This window comes from Platichthys flesus, chromosome 1 (assembly GCF_949316205.1).
Source record: "Platichthys flesus chromosome 1, fPlaFle2.1, whole genome shotgun sequence".
Taxonomy (NCBI): Eukaryota; Metazoa; Chordata; class Actinopteri; order Pleuronectiformes; family Pleuronectidae; genus Platichthys; species Platichthys flesus.
In genome coordinates, this window is record NC_084945.1 from 7,697,934 (window position 1) to 7,718,596 (window position 20,663).

Consider the following 20,663-nt stretch of genomic DNA (forward strand, 5'->3'; position numbering starts at 1 on the left):
ATTTTATGAAAACTCAAACTGTTAAATCTTTGTCAAAGTCATGGTTTGTAGAAAGTGAACAATCACAACAATATTTTACATACGGCAGATTTGTATTTGCAGTCAATGAGTTGCTTTTACCTATAAGTAGATTTTCTTTCATAAAACAATCAAACATATCTTCAGGAAAATTATCTCAATGAAGCCCAGACACATTTTAAACCACATATCATCGACTCTCATGTTTCTTTAATCCAATTTACTGTATTCTTTTTAAATTCATGCAAGAGAGAAATATATCAAGGAAGCGTAAAACATGTTAAGGATTCTAGTAAAACACAGATTATAGATAAATGTAACTGAAGTGTAAACATCACATTGGTCATACGTTTTTTATTGAAGCTGTATAATTGTTTGTTGTGATCTTTTCAAACGCTTTGACCGAAGAAACAATGAAATGTAGAAACAAAGAATTAAACATTTGAGTAAATAAATAGATAAAGATTTATTAATAAATAAGGGAAAATAAATCTATAAATAAATGAGATTTGGAAAATGTAATATTTTGGAGTTGTTTTTTTTGCCTTATTGAATAAACCATCAAATGCAGAAACAAAGATTAAAACATATGAAACATAAATCATTAATATGGTGATAAATAAGAGGAAATAAATATATAAAATAAATAAACGAGAGATTATTATAATTACATTTAGTTGAGGTTTTTTTGGGGGGGGGGGGATTTGCCATGAATTCCACCTGTTGACGTCACCACTCGGGATGATTGCACCTGTTTCGGGGGCGTGGCCACAGATGAGTTGAGTCCCAGATAGAAACTCATCAGACGAAGTGAGGAGACCAGACCATGAAGACTCGGGTCTAGATTCAGGTTCACCGACAGAACCATCACGTCTGTGTGTGTCCTCCGCTTCTCTTCCACTCGTGTGTATGTCTGCGTGAGCCGTTTTGCCTCCTCGCTGCTTGTGTCGCTGCGGCTTCCCGTCGTCATGTGGAGTTTACCTGGCGCCGCCATCATCTTCATCCTCCTGCTGTCGCTGCTAGAAGGTACATTTAATTTCCTCTCGTCTTCACCTATTGGAGGTCTGAAGAACAAACCGTTCAAACGAGTTCGAGAATTCAGAGATTTGTTTCACCTCAAAATTCAGATTGAAACGAATCAAACTGCAGGTATCGGTCACATGAGAGGTTTTGTTTATCTGACAAAGAAACTATCTTGTGTTACACTGTCCTACATTTTACTAAGTACACACTGTTACACAATGTAAAAAAAACAACGTTACATTCACAGTATTTTATAGACAATGTTACATTCACACTGTTTCATTCACAATATTTTATAAACAATGTTACAAATATATAATGTTACATCATTGTTAGAATGACACTGTTATATCCACACTTTCTGTACAAAAGAGGCAAATAACTTTTTGCAGTGCTGAAGTATTTATTCCATCTGGAGTAGATTTTTTATTTAAGAACTTTAACGAAAGCAATAAGAGATTGATATAACCTTAAATTATATTCAGCTCTTACTCAGAAGAGTCCCTGACCTCCATAAAGGGAGAGTTGTGACTCAACTGGTTTCACTCCAGCTGGTGGTGGTTTCACAGTAAGCCATTTCCTGTGCCACTGCCTGTGTCACCTGTTTTTCTGGTTCTGCCACTTTGAGAATATCTCATTGTGTTGAGAAACCGTCAGATGCATTCTTTCATTCTGATGACGCTCCACTCACCAGCTTTTTGGCCAAACGTGCCATAGGCTACTGTTTCTCTAAATTAACTAATTTGGCACAAGCTGGATTTATTCCCCCCCCATACACACACACACACACACGAGTGCTGCAGGCCATGTGACCATCTGTTTGTTGTCCCTCCCTCCACAGTGTCTGTCTGTATTCAGGTGATTGTCGCCCAGCAGGAGCGCAGCACTGCTCTCTTCGCCTCCGTGATCCTCCGCTGCGACTACAGCACCTCCGCAAACCTCCAAGATGTCCTGGTCACCTGGAGGTTCAAGTCCTACTGCAAGGACCCCGTCCTGGAGTACTACTCCACAGGTGAGGAATGACCCACACACCCGAAGAGTGTAATACAGAGAGAGGGGATATTGTATAATAATTAATATAACTTGCTGGATGCATGTTGCGGCTTCAGGCAAACGCTTGTGTAGTCACCATTAAAAAAAGAATCCTCAGGTCATCTGACCTCCTGAACTCTGTCAATGCTGCAGTCTCTTTTCTCCAGCAGCACCTCTGTGAATCCTTCCTGCACACGTTGTACATTATGTCAGTAGTGGTTGAGCAGGCATAGTTAACTCGCAGTTCTGACAAATATGTGCATTTTACTTTTTTACAAATATTTGTGTTTGTCCATCGTTTCCATTTAACTGTCTCTTTTTCTTTAGTTTGGCTCTTATCTAATCACACCGGTCTTCGGAGCTCAGTCTCAAGCTGCTTCAAGTGGAGAGCCTCAGGACATTCTGCCTCTGGACTGTCGGCTAAGCAGCAAACTTTGTTATTTATTGTGTTTTTTTGTCTGTGGTCTGCAGCGTACCAGTCTGCGCTACAGTTGGGACAGGACCCAGCCAATGACTGTCCAGATCGCCAGCGAACAATACGCACTGTTATCCAGAAGAGAGGAGGCAACGAGCCGATCCTGGGACCTGAATACCGCGAACGCAGGATCAGTATTCAAAACAGTGAGTTCATGCAAACGCTCTTCAGACGCCATCGAGCGTGTGACGAGAACAAGATGAAACAATATCCAATTTTAAGAACTAATGTCCTTTGAATTCTTTGCGTGTGTCGTGCTTGTGAAAGGAAGGAGTGACAGATCCTCGATCAGTACAATGACAGACAGTCTGTGAAGGTACATTGACCCTTGTTTAATAAGAGTTGTGTTTTTGTGTGTAGAGGCAGACCTGGTGATGAATGAGGTGATGTGGTGGGACAACGGGGTGTACTACTGCAGCGTGGATGCCGCTGGAGACACCTCAGGAGACTCGGACAAAGAAATCAAACTCATCGTCTACCGTAAGAAACAAAGAGAAACAAACCTGTGCAGAGACAAACGCTCACTCACAACTTCACAACGATTGACTTGGAGATTTAAAAACTGAACTACTTACCTTTTGATATCACAATATAAAGTAGAAGGGAGCGCATTCCTCCACTAGAGCTAATCTGGCCACGTTACAGCAGTATTATCTGAACTGTTGTGACCCAGAGTATTTAATTAGTCCTGCCACAGTTACATAATTACACTTCAAATTATAACATAAGGGATTGCTAACTTTCCAACTGTGTGGATTTTACTCCATTAATGCAGTTGTTACCATCCACGCACACAGACCTCATAGTTTCAGCTACAGCTTTGCACTCAATGCAATCCTCTCTCATACAAGAGCTTGTTTTGTGATTATCCGTACTTTAGTTTTGTGTATTTCTGCCCGCTCTCAGACATACAAACAAAAAGAAAAACATAATGTCCTTGACGGACATTATAAAACCTATTAAACATACGTTTCTTTGGCCACACCCTGCTGATCATCCTTCCTCCCTCCTCTCTCTCAGACTGGTTGGTTGTGTTATTCATCGTCATCGGGGCGTTGCTTCTGATCCTCCTCTTCTGCATCTGCTGCTGCCAGTGTTGCCCTCAGAAATGCTGCTGCTATGTGCGCTGTCCATGCTGCCCACAGCAATGCTGCTGTCCTGAAAAAGGTCGGTTTAAGGATGGTCCTGAAACCAAATGGGCTGCAAAAGGCCTTCAAATGCACAGGAGAAACAATATAATTCAACAAGGGAGTAATATATATATATATATATGATTTGTGATTTTGGCCGCGTCTTGCATTGAAGACGTTCATTTGTTCACGATATAATCCTCAGAGTTGTTGGTGGCTGTAAACATTAGTCCTGTCTTATCAAGCTGGGAAAAATTGTTATCTAATGTGATGGTGGATAAAACCCAAAGTGAAATTGCATTTTTAAAGTTTTGCTGAGGCTAAAAGGAGATTTCAGCAATCTCACGTAACCAAATTAAATGAGTTTGTTCCAAAGCTTTAAGAGTTGTTAGAACAGTTTTAACCCCTTTGTGTTAATGTTTAGATAGCTGAGACAGATGCTGCTAGCATTACCACAGGCTACGCAAACAGCCACTGTACTAATAACACTAAGTTTAGGAAACGTCTAAAGGTTTATTGTAAATCTGTTTGTGTCGTCATCTTTCAGCGGTGATGCAGCATCGCATGATGAAGCAGGCTCAGATGTCCTGGATGGGAGGACAGCCGGCATATGGACCAATGAGCCACGCCTCATCCCAGATGAACCCGATGCTCTACCAAGGTACGCACACATGACCCAGCATGACAATGAACACAGTTTCCACTAGTGTGTTTCATCTAAATTGAACGATTTATTGTTTTATTTACCCTAGAATGTGCTCTTTATATTCAAATACTTTATATTTACTTTTCCTCACCACGGAGGCCGCCATTTTTTATTACAGTAGCCCAGACTGGACACACTAAACACCTTTTTTTTTTTTTGTTTTTTTGACAACTGAAAGCTTCCACGGGTTCTCTTTCTTGTTTGGAAGAGAAGGAAGCAATTGGAATTTAGCTGCAATTTGCAACTTCACCACTAGATTTCACTATATTCTACACACTGGACCTTTAACACCTCCAGACTGCAGTTGGGTTTATCTCTGTAAATGTAATCATCTGACTTTGTTTTCTCCTCCAGGTTCTAACTCTGGGAAGATAATGCAAATGCAGCCAATGCCCCTCCCTCCCCCTCAGTCTTCAGCATACAGCATGCCCCCACCCAGTGTCCCTGGCAACCACAGCCCTGCCAACACCAATCAGATGCTTAATTACCTGGAGAGCCAGGTGAGGGGGATGGACATGACCACTCCTCTATTACAGGTATGTAGCTGCGCGTTAAATCCGTATCTGTATCTATTTATAAGCCAAAAATAAACTGTTTCTGTTTGTGTTTCTGTAGAGGAAGTATTTTAGGTGATGTAGTTTAGAAAGATTACTCAGGCAGGTGGTGGCAAAGAGGAGACATGGTGTAGGGTCAGAGATTGTTTTACTCAGTCAGAACTAGTTTGTACATCTTGTTTCTAGCCATGTTGGAGATCGAAGTAGTGAGTGGTGTTTTAAAAATTACCCAAAAAGTTTAACCAAAACATTGATGCAGGGTTTGCCATAAGAATGTATTTTTACAAAGGCAGGAAGCTAGTTAGTCAGTAGATGATGGTATAGGTTTTCCACTTCCTGTATGAAATATTGCATTTGATCTAGATGCTTATGTGTTTTTACGCGTCGTTTGAATGCAGTTAGCTGCTGCACTGATTAACGCTATTAACCTGGAAATGACAGTACTTTGCCAGTATTGGATGAGTACATAGATTTGCTGATGCTAGACCCAGCAGCATTTCCGTGGCCTGTATCAGAACATGTCTACACTTGTACGAAGTTAGTAAAGGATGGTCTTTGGTTCAGATGAGGTTGCACTTCTCCAATAGACTGTAAACAAATGAACTTGTATATCTGGAGAAAACTATTTAGCTCTGACTGTGTCATTCCCATTGATACTGTATGGTAGAGTGCAGTGTTTCTTGTGCTATAACTGCAAAGACAATGTGCACGTGGTGGCTTTCATGTGGGTTTTTTCTTCTCTGTTTGTTAACCTCTCACTTTTCATTTATTTTGGTTTCCGCTTCCCATCAGTCCCCGCCACCTCCACCCCAACACATGCAATACATGCCACCTCCTCCCCAGCACATTCCCATGACTGTCCCGTTTTCCCCCGGCCCTCCCAGCATGATCTCTGCCCTTGATGAAGGGCCACCACAGCGTCGCGTCATCACACTTCCACCAATAAGGGAGCAGCACCCAAGCAGAATGCCACCCCCTGCACCCAAGACACGCCCCCCGAGCTCGAGCGAGAGCAGCCGGAGTGGCTTCGGCCGCCGCGATGACCGAGGAGTAGCAGGTAGGCGTTACCCCTCACCCACCAGATCGAGGGTCATGCCCCGGAGCTACAGCCAGGACACCCTGGACGGGCCGAGTCACAACGGGTCACGAGGAGGCATGGACCGTCCCCGCTCCCGTTCCAGGGATGACCTGTTCGACACCAGGTCCAGGACAAACAACTCCCCACCTGCATCTCGGCAATCAAGACGAGGGTCCTGGAGCTCGGATGATGAGGCCAGCAGCAGGAGAGGAGGAGGTGGAGGAGGAGGAGGGAGAAGAGGAGGTGGAGGCTGGGTTGACAAACCACCCAGCTACTCCGAGTACGAGCCTGGACAGAAACCGGGGACGCGGAGGAATGAACGCTACTCTGTAAGACACTCGCTGCTGTAGTTGATAAGAGCTATAAGGCACACTTACGCACTTACATCAAGACAAACGCACACACAATCAACAAACACACACAAAAGTCTGAGTTACACTGATTTCAAGTAACGTGATTTTAAAGTTAGTGTGTCTCTCTCAGGGCAAGAGTTCTCGCAGTGGCACCAGCATCGTCATCTGAACCCTCCAGCTGTGAAACGCCCTGTGACCTCTGTTTCAGTGAACACGCACAGCTCTGTAGAACTGGGAGCCCATCGACGGTTGTCACCGATTGTTATGTATTGAAATGAATCATGAACCAGCAGATGTCATGCAGAGATGTGATAGTGAGAAAGTGTGAAGATGGTAAAACAAATGATTGGTGTCTACGAGAAATCCTTTTTGGTAGCCTACAGTTGTTTTTGCAAAGTAAAATACCAAGTCTTTACTGGGGCTACTGAACAGATTTGTGCGATATTACCTCCCCCTGCTGGTTAATCAGTGAAATTCAGTATTCTGACGTCTTTCATGTAGCTTTAGAATGAATGTTTCTCGTTTTGAAACCGGTATTAATTGCAGATTGAATTACTCTCAGTGCCAGTAAACAAACAACACTAGTTACAATAAAGCTATGTATACACACATTACTATGAATACATTCCTGGGAATGCTCAAGTTAGTTTTAATCGTTTTTGTATATTTATTTTTTAAAGATATTTTAAAGTTTACAAACTTAACTGCCCTACAACACACACCTCCCATGTGTATCATGGCATGTTTCAGAAGGACACATTTAAGTTTTGACCCTTCCACTGTCATTTTTAAGGTTTTAGATTTTAATCTTTTGTTTTTACACTGTACAATGTAAAAGCAGTTTGTGTTTATTGATAAAGATGAAAATAAATGTTTTACCTTTTGGGTATAAAAAAAACTGAATATTGTTCATTATACTGTCAAATCTAATTATGCTGTGCTAAAAGTTTTGTTATTTTAACATATGGCCTAGTGTTAAACAAAAATCCAGAAATTGCTTTATTTCTCCATTTATATAACAGAGCTCATTTTTATACACAGTTCCAGGAGTAAAACAATTCTGTGGTTGTGAGCTTAGATATCAAATTAGGCAGTTATCAACATTTTATCAAACAGGAATATATACAAAACAAAGTGTGCTACAATGAAATCATATTAATTTACATGATAACTGATAATCATATTTTAAAATTACTTTGATAAAAAAACGAATTCATGCAATCAAAAAAAACACCAAGACTCTTAATAAATTGTCAATACAAAAATTGTTACTCTTCATAATGTACAAAGTAATGAGTAATGTATTCAACTATACAAATATAAATAAATGTTATCTAATTTTGCAAAAGGATCGACCCACACAGCTCAGTTTTTAAGACACAAAGTCATGATTACCGTCTTATAATGAGAGAAGCTACCTTGCATGAAGCAGGTGGTTTGACTACAAGACAGAAGAAGGAGAAGACGACTGGAAACATTAGAGTAGAACTTACTGGAGTATTTAAAACAAGCTGAAAGAGAAGAGATGACATTTCCACGACAAATCATGAATATTTGATTAAATCAATAAAAATACCAATAGTTTATACAACCTTAACATAATAGACAGCAGTGATCAATGTGATTAGCTTGTTGTTAAATATTTGAAAAAAACAATGATAAAATCACTAGCATTTTATTTAAAAAAAAAATGGAAATAAAATCAAGATGGAAAAAGGAAAAGAAAATGCAATAATCGTTTATATATCTTAACATAATTGATGGAAGTTATCAATGTGATGATTAGATTATTAATGAATATACTTGATGATGCTTTATAAATATAAATAGGTTATTGAATGGATTAAAATCAAATGAAGCACTTTGAAATTTAATTCTTTAAGAAAGGCGCTATTCAATTAGTACGTTATTGTATTATTATAATTATTATTTATAGTATTAGAATTGTTTGCATAGATTGGAGGAATTTAATGAATAAAGTAATAAAGTTGATGACAACCCCACTGACTCTGGATCAAACTGCGACTGTGCGGCTGTCGCGCGTTGATGACGTGTATCGCAGAGGCGGTGCGGGTCTGCCACGTCGGTCTCTGTGCAGCGCTGATCCTGTTGCTCCTCCAGCCGGGGGCTCAACTTTTAAACCCGTTTTATCCCCTCGAACCCGGGACACCGCCGGCCCGCAGCACCGCCGGTGCCGCCGCGGCTCGTCTTCACGCCAGCGCAGCCGGGGACAGTGGAGCTGTGAGGCGGGGAAACGATCGGCGCTGCGCGGACTCGTCTCACAACTGACTGATGCATCCTCGTCCAGCTCGCTCCTCCGTGTGTTCCCCATGTTGTGTGAGTATCAACGGCTACACGCAACGTTCAAACCCCGCAAAACACACGCACACACACACGGGCACGCACGCAAACACATAAAACACGCACACACGCACATACGCACACACCCGCCTCTGTGGTTCTAAGTGTCCCATGTGAAGAGAAATTATAACGCTGCCATATGTCATGATCTCCACTGCATGTCTTAGCAAGCCTGACACACACAGACACACACACACACACTTGAAGCAAAACAGTTTCCTTAAAGAAAAACTCTGCACAGACACACACACACCTACCTCAGGTAAAAAAGTGTTTCCTTAACTAAAGCAATGCACAGTCAAAACACACACACACACACACACACACACACACCTACCTCAGGTATAAAGTGTTTCCTTAACTAAAGCAATGCAGAGTCAAAACACACACACACACACAAACACACACACACATCAGGAACAAGAGTTTCCTTAAAGAAAACCTCTGCACACGCATTCCACGCAGCTTCACTTTCGTTTGTGTTTTTTTCAAAAAATTAGAAAATTTCAAAACCCCTTCCTGCTGCCCCTCCACAGTTCCTGTTTCCACTGTAGAGTCGTTTGTTTGTGTGTCTCTCGTGTATCTCTCGTGTGTCTCACGTCTGTGTGTTTAATATTGCTTCCAGTGTGCTATTCCCAAACGCACTGGTGTGTTATCGTCTCCATCATGTTTGATTAGCCCAGTGAGTCGTACAGAGACGTGGAGGTGGGATGTGCTCTGCCTGGTGGTTCAGGAGCCGCTCACTGGCGGATGAAGTGGGAACTGGACTACGTTTTAAAAACCCACTGAGGACTGAAGATTAAATATTGCACAGTTTTTAATGTGAGGTGTAGAATGTAGAGTCCAGTTACACCTGGGCAGCCTCGGAGGCTCAGATGGATTCTTGACTTTCTCTCTAACTGGGCTGCTACTATTTACAGTGGTTTTCATTCCAGTTTAATTTCTCATCTCTCATCTAGCAGCCATCTTTTTGATATTTCTAACTTCCATTAAGGATTAATCAGCCAGTGATACTTTTTATTTTATACAGGCCCTTTCTTTGTATTCAGTTTAGTGTGATGGTCAAGTAGGAGTCAATTCAATTCTTATTTGGACGCTATTAATATGAATAAATATTTTAAATTAAATTATCCTGATGGATGTTTTCTGATCAATGTACATGGTTATTTCCACAGAAGATTAAGATTAAGATTAATTTATTATTCCCAAACACCTGCCTCAGACATGCAAAGGCTCACTCATGCAGGTAGGGACATTTAATCTCTGCTTTTGACCCATCTGGTGCAGGACACACAGAGCAGTGAGCGACCATGTACAGCGCTCGGGGAGCAGATGTTGGGGGAGTAAGGTGCCTTGCTCAGGGGCACTAGACAGGGTAGGGAGACTCTTGGATTTTTGGACAGATCAATCCAGGTTCGTCTTATGTTGTCTCTCCGTGAAGTCGAACCAAAGACGAACCTGAGACCTTCTCTGCCTATAGTCCAAGTTTCTGCCAGAAAACCATAACAATATTAGAAAACAGTAAGTCTGAAAAATTCTCTGTTCAGTCACAGAAAGTTTTATGTAGTTCAACCAACTCATCTCTAAAATAACAGAACTTACAGTATCCTAGGCTTAATAATTCAAGAGATTCAATAATTGTTCTTGTCGTTTGTTCAGTCAACACGGGCACAGCACCATACCATGAAATCCTTACTTTGCTAGTTCTCCATAAACCAGGGATTAAACGTAGCAATAAAGAGGCTAAAAGCTAACTTAAGGATAATAAGAAAAACACATATGCATATCTATATCTCTATTGTGCAAGGGGCAGCAGCAGTAGCAGCAGCAGTAGCAGCTGTCCAAAGGGGAATATGCATGATTGCCACAGGTTGTAAAGTTAATATCCTTTCACTTGCAATAGTCTTAAAATGATTAATTGATGAATCCAATGTAAATTGATGATAAGCAACACGGCAGCTTCTCAAGTACAAGGATTTGCTGTTTTTTCAGGTTTTGTATCTATCCATCCATTTTCCATGCTGCTCCTCCTGTGAGGGTTGCATTGAAATCATTGACAGGTCTTTTTATATCATTTGTAATTCAGCATCTCCATCTTTTGAAATGTTGGTTGGACCAAAACAAGACATTTGACAATGTGACCTTAACAGTTCAGAAGTTTCTGTTTTCAAAGAGTTAACAACTCCTCACTAAATCTTTAAATGTTGAAACTGATTAGTTCTCAATGACAGTAACTATAAGGTGCATCCTGACTATTTCAAAGTGTGAACGTGAGTCTTTTAACAGTGAAAAGAAGCTTGAAAGTGAAGCAGAGGTGCTGACAGATAATGAAAAAGCAGCTCATTTGTCTTTTGAAATCAATTATTTATATCCCATCCACATCTGTAACATTAGCTGTATAATGGCAGTGAGTGTGTCATCGGTTTCTGAGAGTGACGCACCTAATTGGCCATTGTTACAGCAGAGGATTTGACATGTAAGAGCGGGAGAGGGCCGGCCATAATCAATAACAACATAATTGATGGCTGCATTTCATTTAGTTTTGTCAATGGCTATTGTTCTTGCTGGCTCCCTGACGGAGCTAGACTGGAGAGGAGCTGTTGTAAATGTTTATTAGTTACACGTATGCGTTTCCTGCCGTGGCTTGTGAAACCGCTGCGACGTGTGGGCAATAAAACAGTGTGTTATTAGCCTTTACAAATCATACAGGTACTGACACCGTGTTCTGAGTCGGGGAGTTGAGAAGACGCTGAGGTATTTCCCTCAGACTGCAGGTTGTCTATTTCAGTTCTATAGGAGACACAGGCTCATATTCACGTCTCTCGTTTTAATTTGGGTTAAAGTTGAAGATGTTTTTAAATGTTCAGAAAACGAGTCACTTTCCTCAAACTGTGCATTGCTGCAGCTCCTCTTTCAGCCTCTGTCTGAAACTCTCGCTTTACTTTGGACTTTTTAACTTAGCAGAACTTTGACATGTAAAACCTATATAACCCAAAGGAAGGTGAGCATCCTCTCTTTTCATCCCAACCTCTCTAAGAAGGTAGTGAGCTGACGCACACTCCTCGTCAGCTGTAACACACAGCCACACCTCACATTTGTCTTTGTGGACAGCTCCAGGTTATTGTTACCCAATGTGAGCTTAAGCAGGCAGACCGCATATGAACAGGTCTGACACTCCGGGCTGCTGTATTTCGGGGACTGCTCTGTTTGCCTAGTGAAGCTGTGGTTTGACTGGAGCCGGCAGTGTTGCCACCAAGAAACCTTTGGGCTTTCTTTGGTCTCGGTTCGAGGGGGTGTTGGTTCAGCTGGGTGATCATTAGAGACTCTTGTCTGTGGCTGTGTGGCGTTAAACAGAAAGGTAATGTTTTCTCACATTTATATCGGAGACGTAATATAAACACTAGAATCTCCTGTCGGTCTAATGAGAGCAGTTCTACCGGGCTATGATCCCCCTCCATTGAATTGATCATCATATTTAGGGCTTACCCACAGCGGCTGGGCTTCATCTCCCTGCCCTAAACTTACCTTGTGACATCACTGTTTAAAGAGACAGGCACCTGTAACAAATTTTTCATGGGGAAGCAAGAGGATCAGTCTTCTCTTGTTATTTTGATTGATTATTTTGTTATATTGCTCAAAGCTTCATATTGTAGAATTTAAGGTAAAGAGGATATTATGCATATAAAAGGGGGCCAAAATGAAAACGTCCCGATACCTTGAATCTCCTCGGAGGTTTCTCTGGTGACCATTTTTCAGAAACATTTGAGATAATGTAAGTAAACAAGTCAGCAAATTATGTAACATGTGTTGGCCATAAAATTCAATTCACTTTCATAGAAATAACAGCTCTGTTTTAAAACGATTGTATAAAAGTACACTGTTTAGAATTACAACAAACATTCAGAGGTTTAGGAGGTAGGTCGGCGGTTCGATTCCAGTCGGCCTGACTGTACTTGAGCAAGACATTGAACCTCAAATTGCCCCTGAACGATGTGTTGACAGTGTGTGAGTGAGGTGTAATAGAGAAAGTGCTTTACACAGATGCACTGTATGAATGTGTTTATAGTAAACCTTCAGGTGGTCATCAAGACAAAAACACTAAATACAAACCAGACCTGTTACCATTCAGGGGACAAAGAGCTGAGGCTATTGCGCACAAGAAATACTGTAAATCTACAGAGAGTGTTTGCACAGCTTGGGGCTGTCGTCTATCAAATAACCTGAGCAGAAGAGGCGGTTCATCATTTGTGGCTCGGTACACCTGCTGTGTCAGTTCCTGGGTGGTGGGGGAAAACCCTGACAGTTTCTGAGGGCAGACATGTGGAACTGACATGGTTCATTTCACGACAGCATGTCGGGTCTTTAACCTCAAGTAGGTTTGATAAAGAAAAGACGGAAGTGCTTCTCTCAACATGAATGCATGAACCTGGCAGCATTTGTATGTTTCAAAGTGCAACAGGTTTTTCATGCTGACAACAAAATGTTTTTAAACTACAAAACTAATCTGAACTGTTTGTTAGCTAATCTTAAATCAAAGTAAGCTAATCGTAATTCAAGTTTCAGGAGTTTATTATCAAATGCACAACAATAACATTAAGCAGTCACCGGCTATGAAATGCTTGGGTCACAGGCTCTTTTTTTAGCAATACTCGAGAGTATTACAAGCAAACACAAATTTTAAGTAGAAGTAAAATATAATATAGTATAGTAATATAGTATTTTTCAGTGTACTGGTGTAGTAATATTGAGCGTATGTTTCCAAATGGCCCCATATTCGAGGCTGCACTTCGTCAAGTTCAATTCTTGAGATCTTCAAGCCCGATTTTGGGGAATTATTAGAAAGATGTGGCACTTATTCAACATCCTTGACTGTACTGACCCTTTGTTGTTGTCCCTTTAGTTGCAAACAAACCCAGTATAACCAAACATTTCCTCCACAGTGGCCTGTCTGTACATGGTGGCTGTTTGAGGGGAAGGGGAGGAGTCCCAGCGGCTGTTGGTTGGTGGGTGGCGTTCACGGGTGCCACGGTAGCTGGCGACCATGCCAGGAGGTCGCAGGGGCCCCAGCAGACAGCAGCTGAGTCGCTCTGCTCTGCCGTCCCTGCAGACTCTGGTTGGAGGCAACCTGGGCAATGGTACAGGCCTCAGGAACAGGTATGAACACGCTCACCTGTAACAACAAGTTTACTTCCACTGATTTATGTTTTTCTGTATTTTTCCAAATGTTCGTGTCAATGCAGCAAACCAGGATTGTTTCATTTCATTTGAACAATTCATATATTACTCCACATAAGACGCCATAGAGATACGTTTCTGAGCAAATGAAGTCAAAGACGGTCACAATCATATAATCTGGAGATTATTTTCTTGATGAATCAGCACAGGGAGGACATGTCAGAACAATGCAGGTTCCTAAAATATAAAGCGAAACCATCCCAGTTCTTCTCTGACCAACGACAGGCGAAAGATTTTTCCTGTTAAAGAAAATCATTAAATTCTCACAGTGAAGAAACTGTAAATAGCTCATGTTTGGAATTTTTAATATTCATTTAAAAGTGATGTTGAGTGACATTTGTTAATCAAAATAGTTTCAGATTTGGTTCCTGTCGATGAATTGCTCATATCCTCTTCAAACTTGTTTTTCAGGGATTAGTGCTGAGCCTTGTAGTTTCTCTGTGCTTCTGCCCTGAGCTGACCTTTGATTGTGTAAATGTTTCATACACAACTTGCAGTAGGCTTGATGTGACACAAAAATGTATGAATCCCTCACACATCTTTTTTTGTATTTTGATGTTTTCCTGTGTCTTTCTTTAGGAGCAATAACTCGGTGGGTCTGTCGGCCCCGCCCCTCTCGGCTCTCATTGCTCCAGAGCCGGTCCGCCACTCCAGGATCCCCGAGCTGCCCCTGGACAGCGGCCTGCTGTTTGAGCTCCTGCTCTTTCTCTATCTGCTGGTGGCCTTGTTTGTCCAGTACATCAACATCTACAGGACGGTGTGGTGGTACCCATACAGCCACCCTGCTGCCTCTACCTCGCTCGTAAGAACACACACTCACAATTTTCTTTAAAAATGAAAATCTCAGCCACTGGATCCACTGATTAGTCCATATACATGTTATAACATAACTGAAGTTTCAGGTACTTACTTTATATTGACCTAAAATAAGAAACCTTTTATGGATGATCTTTATATTGACAGCTGGAACTTAATACTCCTGCAGCCCATTTTAATGTGCATCCACAGCTTCGAAACTTTATTGCCTCGTGTCCTTCCCCATCTTATTTTAGCCGCAATATTCAAATGTAAACCAGATGGACCGTAAATATCACCTCATTGCTAAAAATGTACAAATTCTAAATGAGTTTCGAAAGATTGTTTGTACAATATCCTGCGTCAAAATGCACCACCATCTACAATTATACTTTGGCCTAACTCTCTAAAGTAAGATTACATGAGATTTTCTCTCCATAAAGGGATCAACACTCAACGTTATGATGTCTGGCATTTTTATTTCCCCCCGAATTGGCAACAACCAGCAGCAGCAGGCATTATATCTTCAGGTTGTTCATCCATTTATGTGAACACGATATTTCAAGAACATGAGAGAAGCCTTTTAGATTTGGCACAAATGTTCAAGTAGACTCACAGATGAACTGATTAGATTAATGTCGATCGAAGGTCAAGGACACAAAACACACGTTTTCAGCCTCTTGAACATTATAAATCAAATCTATACACGTTTTCACCAGTTGCTCCTCGGAATCAAAGATGTATTGATTCAATTCCAGAGGAGAAGGACAAAATAAATGTAAACTGAAACTGCACTAGTCGGTGGAGGCATTCAATCGCAGGGTGTTAATTCTAGTTAACCTTTAGAAATGAGAGCAGATAAAGTGGACTTGTAACTCAATTTCCATATTATTCATGAACCTATTTAGCTACTCATTTAGTTGTATCGTATTTCATTGGTCTTCTTCTTCTTTTGCCTACTGTTTTTTGTTAATATTTATATGTGTATCCATAGCTGCTTGTCTCATTATCTGGCTGAAGTGTTCTTGTTCTCGAAGAACTGAGAAATTAGGATATATTTACTTCAAATTTTGTGTCATGTGTTTTTGCTGAATACTGATTATGAGCTTTTTCCTTCCCACTGTGCTGTTGCTGTAGAACTTTCATCTGATGGACTATCACCTGGCGACCTTCATCACAGTCATGTTGGCCAGGAGGCTTGTTTGGACGATAGTTTCTGAGGTAACCACAGACTTGTCTATACAATCAGCTCACACTTGTTAATATTCAACACTGTGGAGTCCCTCTGACATCTGTGACTCACTCTGTGAAATCGTCCAGGTGTCTCAGAGCAGCGGCGGGTCGCTGCTGCGCTACGTGGTTCTCATCGCAGCTCGGCTCTGCCTGCTGACCATGTGCGGCTGGGTGCTCTGCTGGACGCTGGTCAACCTCTGCAAGAACCACTCAGTGCTCAACCTCCTCTTCCTGGGATACCCGTGAGTAAAACATAAATCCTCTTTTTAATAAATCCCCTATATGCTATATTCTTAAACTGAGAAATTACTCATGTAGTGTTTATGGTTGGTTTACTTTTTGTTGATGTGTGTCTGAATGGACATGTGGACCCACCCTTCATGTGTCTGACCATTTAGTTTAGTCATCGTTTAAAACTAAAACTCGCTGCTCTGTTCTCCGGCCAGATTCGGTGTGTACGTCCCGCTCTGCTGTTTCCACCAGGAGGGAGGGAAAAGCCAACCGGCGCCCACCGACTGCGATTACCCAGCCGATCACCAGACCACCGACCTAGCAGAGGCCCCGTTCTTTCGACCACGCGACTTCCTCTTCCTGTTACGAGAGAACCTCCGGGAGCAGTTCTCCAGCTCCCCGCACATGCCCACTCACACCTGCCCACCGACGCAACCGCAGACAGCCGAGTTGATTCGAACCGAGGTGGAGGATCTGAAGAGCGACTTCAACCGTCGAATCAAGGAGGTGCTCTTCAACTCGCTGTTCAGCGCTTACTATGTCGCCTTCCTGCCTCTCTGCTTCGTCAAGGTCGGTATCTGTCACCTCAGTATCTGACACAAATCTGCCTTCAGTCCCTGGAAGTTATTGGAGTTCATCTCTTGTTTCTTCATCTCCACAGAGCACCCAGTACTATGACATGCGTTGGTCATGTGAGCATCTGATCATGGTGTGGATCAATGCGTTTGTGATGCTGATGAGTCAGCTGCTGCCCCCCAGCTACTGCGACCTGCTCCACCGGTCGGCAGCTCACCTGGGCCGCTGGCAGAAGCTGGAGCACGGCACGTACAGCAACGCACCTCAGCATGTGTGAGTGGCCCTTTTGTGCCCACCTTTTATTTTAACACTCGCAGGGATTTAAAAATGACTCTTGTGAGGTTTGTGTGTATCAGTGTTGTTGATGTGTGTTACAGGTGGTCAGAAAGCACTATTTGGCCTCAGGGGGTGTTGGTACGACACAGCCGATCTCTGTATAAGGCAATTGGAGCCTATAATGTTGCTCTGCCCTCTGACGTTTCCCATGCAAGGTTTTATGTGAGTATCTGCACTTTGTATCCTCGGCTGCTTTCACACATGCACTGCACTCCGGACAGTTGACTGATATTTTCCGTAGGGGCTGAATGTGATAACACAAATGTCCCAGTCAGGTGCTACTGACCTTTTTGGAAGTTTTCCTGCCAGACCCCTTGTAAAATGTCTGTAATATGCTTGAGTGAGCCCTAATGAGAATACAACAAGAAATGTGTGGAAAATTCTCAGTAGGTGAGTCGGGGCCTTGATGACGTTTCTAACACATAACGGACGCAAAAGTGAAAAAGACGAAAAGAAAATAATTATCTTCATAAATATAGATAAGGCCCGACGCCAGTGTAGACATGCTGTTCAGAAAAAACATTTAAAAGTCATGTTGTGCCTCCTTCATGATGTGACACCCCCGCCTGAATGTTCTGTACATTTACTCATAGTGAACATGTCTGACCTGCACAATCTCCTGCTGCGCTCTACATGTGAAAGTTAAACTAATGTATATCTTTAGCTGATCTTCTTCTCCTGTCGTTGGTTTTTCAGTTTCTGTTTCACAAGCCATTGCGGATCCTCAACCTGCTGATCTGGATCGAGTCGACTGTGGTTTTGTATCAGTTATACTCTCTGCTGCGCTCTGAGCGCTGGAACCACACGTTGTCTCTGGGCCTTATTCTCTTCTGCAACTACTATGTCCTTTTTAAACTGCTCCGAGACCGCATCGTGCTGGGCAAAGCCTACTCCTTCCCTCTGGCCTCCAACACTTTGGGGCTCAAATCCCCGTAAAGGCTCCGCAGAGCGAGACCTCCCCTCCGGACTCTGGATTTGGAGGAGAAAGACTGGAGGAGGTCTGGTACAGCGGAAGACTGGAGGGTTGTTATGGCACTCACGCTTGGAGGTTAAGGGACAGAATGTGAACTCATAATTGTGTTTTGATACGGTTCTATTTTTAATGCAATGTTTATATATACCTATTTAAAAGAATATTTTTATTTTGTATACTATTTCGACTTACGCCGGGCATTACCACACTGACAACATTAGCATGTGGTGTTAGGTGACAGGGAAGTCGGGGAATGCCAGGAGGTGACTTTCACCAAAGATATTTTAAGTGCAGGTGGCCAATGACCGAGACAACTTGGTGTCTGACAGTCAGTCAAACCAGATGAGCGATTCAGAGCAGTGGAAGGAGTCGTGCCTGAGAACCTGAATCCTGATTGGCCTAAATTCTCCTCCGACTTAAATCTGGAACCAGTTGCCGTCTTGGGAAGCAGGATGATCTGATCATTTCAGCACTGCTGCAGAAATGAATGCTGATCCTTTAGTCAATGCTCTTTTAAGGAATAGTTTGACAAGGTGGAAAATAAGCTTCTTTGCAATCAGGCGAGAAATGAGAAGATTAATATGACTCATGTCTGTCCAGAAAATATGAAGCTGGTTCTAGCTAAGCATGAAGAGAGAAGGGAGAGACAGCTCTGCTCTGTCCAGTGGTTCTAACATCTACCTTCCAGCAGCTCATAACATTTATATCTCCTTTGTTTAACTTCAACAAAAGCCAATGTGTAAAAACAATGTTCAGTTGTGTTATAGGAAGTTATCTGCTGGGGACATGAGCTAAGCTCACCCTGTCCTTCAGACATGAGCTATTGATTTTCTCACGGGATATCCTGCCAGAAAGAGAATAAGTGAATTTCCAAACTTTGTCCGACTAATCTTCGAGCAGCGCCTCGATGTGGAAGTCAGACAAAACATTGACTGACTTGAGATCAGTCAGTATGTAAATCACACCTAAGGTAAACCTATCCACTGCTTAAACAGAACTGTACTCGTCCTCATTCAACTTTTTTTGGGGCCTTTTTATCAGTATGTGCTAGTTTCACCTGATTGGCTGTGTGGAGGGGCAGTAGCAGCACCAAGCTTTCACTCTGCCTCTCCACACGTTGACATGCTGAAGTCTTCTTTTTTTTGCCACGGTCTAGCACCTGACCCATTTGTGCTCTTAAAATCCATCCAGACACTCTCTGAATTTCTTGAATTTCTGTGCCTGCGATATTAATCTTAAGTGGTTGAGAGGACCATATGACATCGGGTTCATCTCTTTGCCAACTGGATGCAGTTAACCGAATGATTGTGGTTAATAAATGTTTCTGTCGGTTCAGTCTTCATCCCCACAGCGAATATGTCGACAGCAGTGGATGTTCAACGGTGACATTTCTATGGAGGATGAGTTTAAAATCAAAAGGGTGTGGACGTCTGGAGGGAAGGGCCTATGTAGTTCAGCACATTACCAGTTCATGTATTTTTGGTTACCGCAGCGGTGTTACAAACAGGTTGCCTTGCATTGTTTTGCCTATCTGAAGTCGCACTCTCCTCCACTCCTTCACCTGCTCTAATCTCCAGGCAGTATTGTTAGTCCCAGGGCCCATTAGCTTCCCATTATTCAGAAAGAAATCAATAAAAATTTACCAGAAGCCTTTTCGTCAGCGGGCAAAGTCCAAGTGGGAAATCTGAGAATCAATATTTTCCCGTTGCGGCTGTGGATTTCACATTGGCTGCTTCAGCTGAGTTTCGGGTTGAGTGTCAACGAGGTGGATGAAGCTACTTTTGAGATTTAGCAGCTTTTCTTCTGGATCACAGAAAAAGAAGTGTGAAGAATTTATAATTGAACCCAAATGTCCTACACATCTGTGTTGTTCTGCTTCGTCTGCAAACTCGGCCCCTTCACCGCCTTTTGTCTTTTTCAACTTGAATGTTCCCGATTTTGCAGCTAAATGGTGCGGTTCTCTTTCTATGTCATTGGTGAGCACTGTCATTGAAATATCAGTTTTGTTTGGGTATAGTTCTAAACTTGCCCTTATCCCATGACTACAGCAAGGAGACATTTTGAGTTTTGTTTAAAATTCTGCTTCTGTTTCACATCATACTTGAATGTTTTTTGCCCAAATATCACAAACTCTGCTTAGTTTGGTGAATCCCATTACATCACAGCTGAAGTGAGCTTTTGAAAGATAATTAGTTCACCGCCACTGGACCCACGGTGGCGAGATTTGTACTCAATCGTCCTCTGGCCTCCAGGATGTTAAGAGATAAATGTAAAATTGTCGCCGACACTTTCGATCTGTGTTCCCTTTGCTATAAAAAATGTTCAAACTGAGTTACAGAGTTTGTTTTGTCAGTGCCATGTTCTAGGGTTCATACTCCAGGGTTTGAAAGTGCTGGAGAAGTCACAGGAGCTGGTCCTCATAGTTCGGCATTTTTACAGTTTTCTGTGTCCACCAAGCATTTCTGAAAATATCGGAAATAAAAATACAAATGGAGTTTAAACCAATAATGTGTTTCTGTGCGTGAAATGTCTGGTGTGAGCAGGACGGAAAGAA

General features: G+C 42.1%; 2 protein-coding genes across 2 annotated transcripts; both read left to right on the forward strand.

The window, feature by feature from the left end:
* Positions 1-803: 803 nt before the first annotated feature.
* On the forward strand, positions 804-7,272 carry LOC133975852 (immunoglobulin-like domain-containing receptor 1). The gene is made up of 9 exons (XM_062413903.1): positions 804-1,044; positions 1,883-2,053; positions 2,545-2,694; positions 2,909-3,028; positions 3,569-3,715; positions 4,226-4,339; positions 4,739-4,920; positions 5,731-6,345; positions 6,500-7,272. Exons 1-9 carry the CDS (start codon positions 987-989, stop codon positions 6,536-6,538), a joined length of 1,596 nt encoding a protein of 531 aa, XP_062269887.1. The 5' UTR covers positions 804-986; the 3' UTR covers positions 6,539-7,272.
* Positions 7,273-8,432: 1,160 nt separating this feature from the next.
* tmem39a (transmembrane protein 39A) lies at positions 8,433-20,617 on the forward strand. The gene is made up of 9 exons (XM_062414012.1): positions 8,433-8,706; positions 13,671-13,884; positions 14,545-14,767; positions 15,898-15,981; positions 16,081-16,235; positions 16,440-16,794; positions 16,886-17,073; positions 17,178-17,298; positions 17,833-20,617. The coding sequence occupies exons 2-9, from the start codon at positions 13,772-13,774 to the stop codon at positions 18,070-18,072; spliced, it is 1,479 nt and encodes a 492-aa protein (XP_062269996.1). The 5' UTR covers positions 8,433-8,706; positions 13,671-13,771; the 3' UTR covers positions 18,073-20,617.
* The last annotated feature ends 46 nt before the right edge of the window (positions 20,618-20,663 follow it).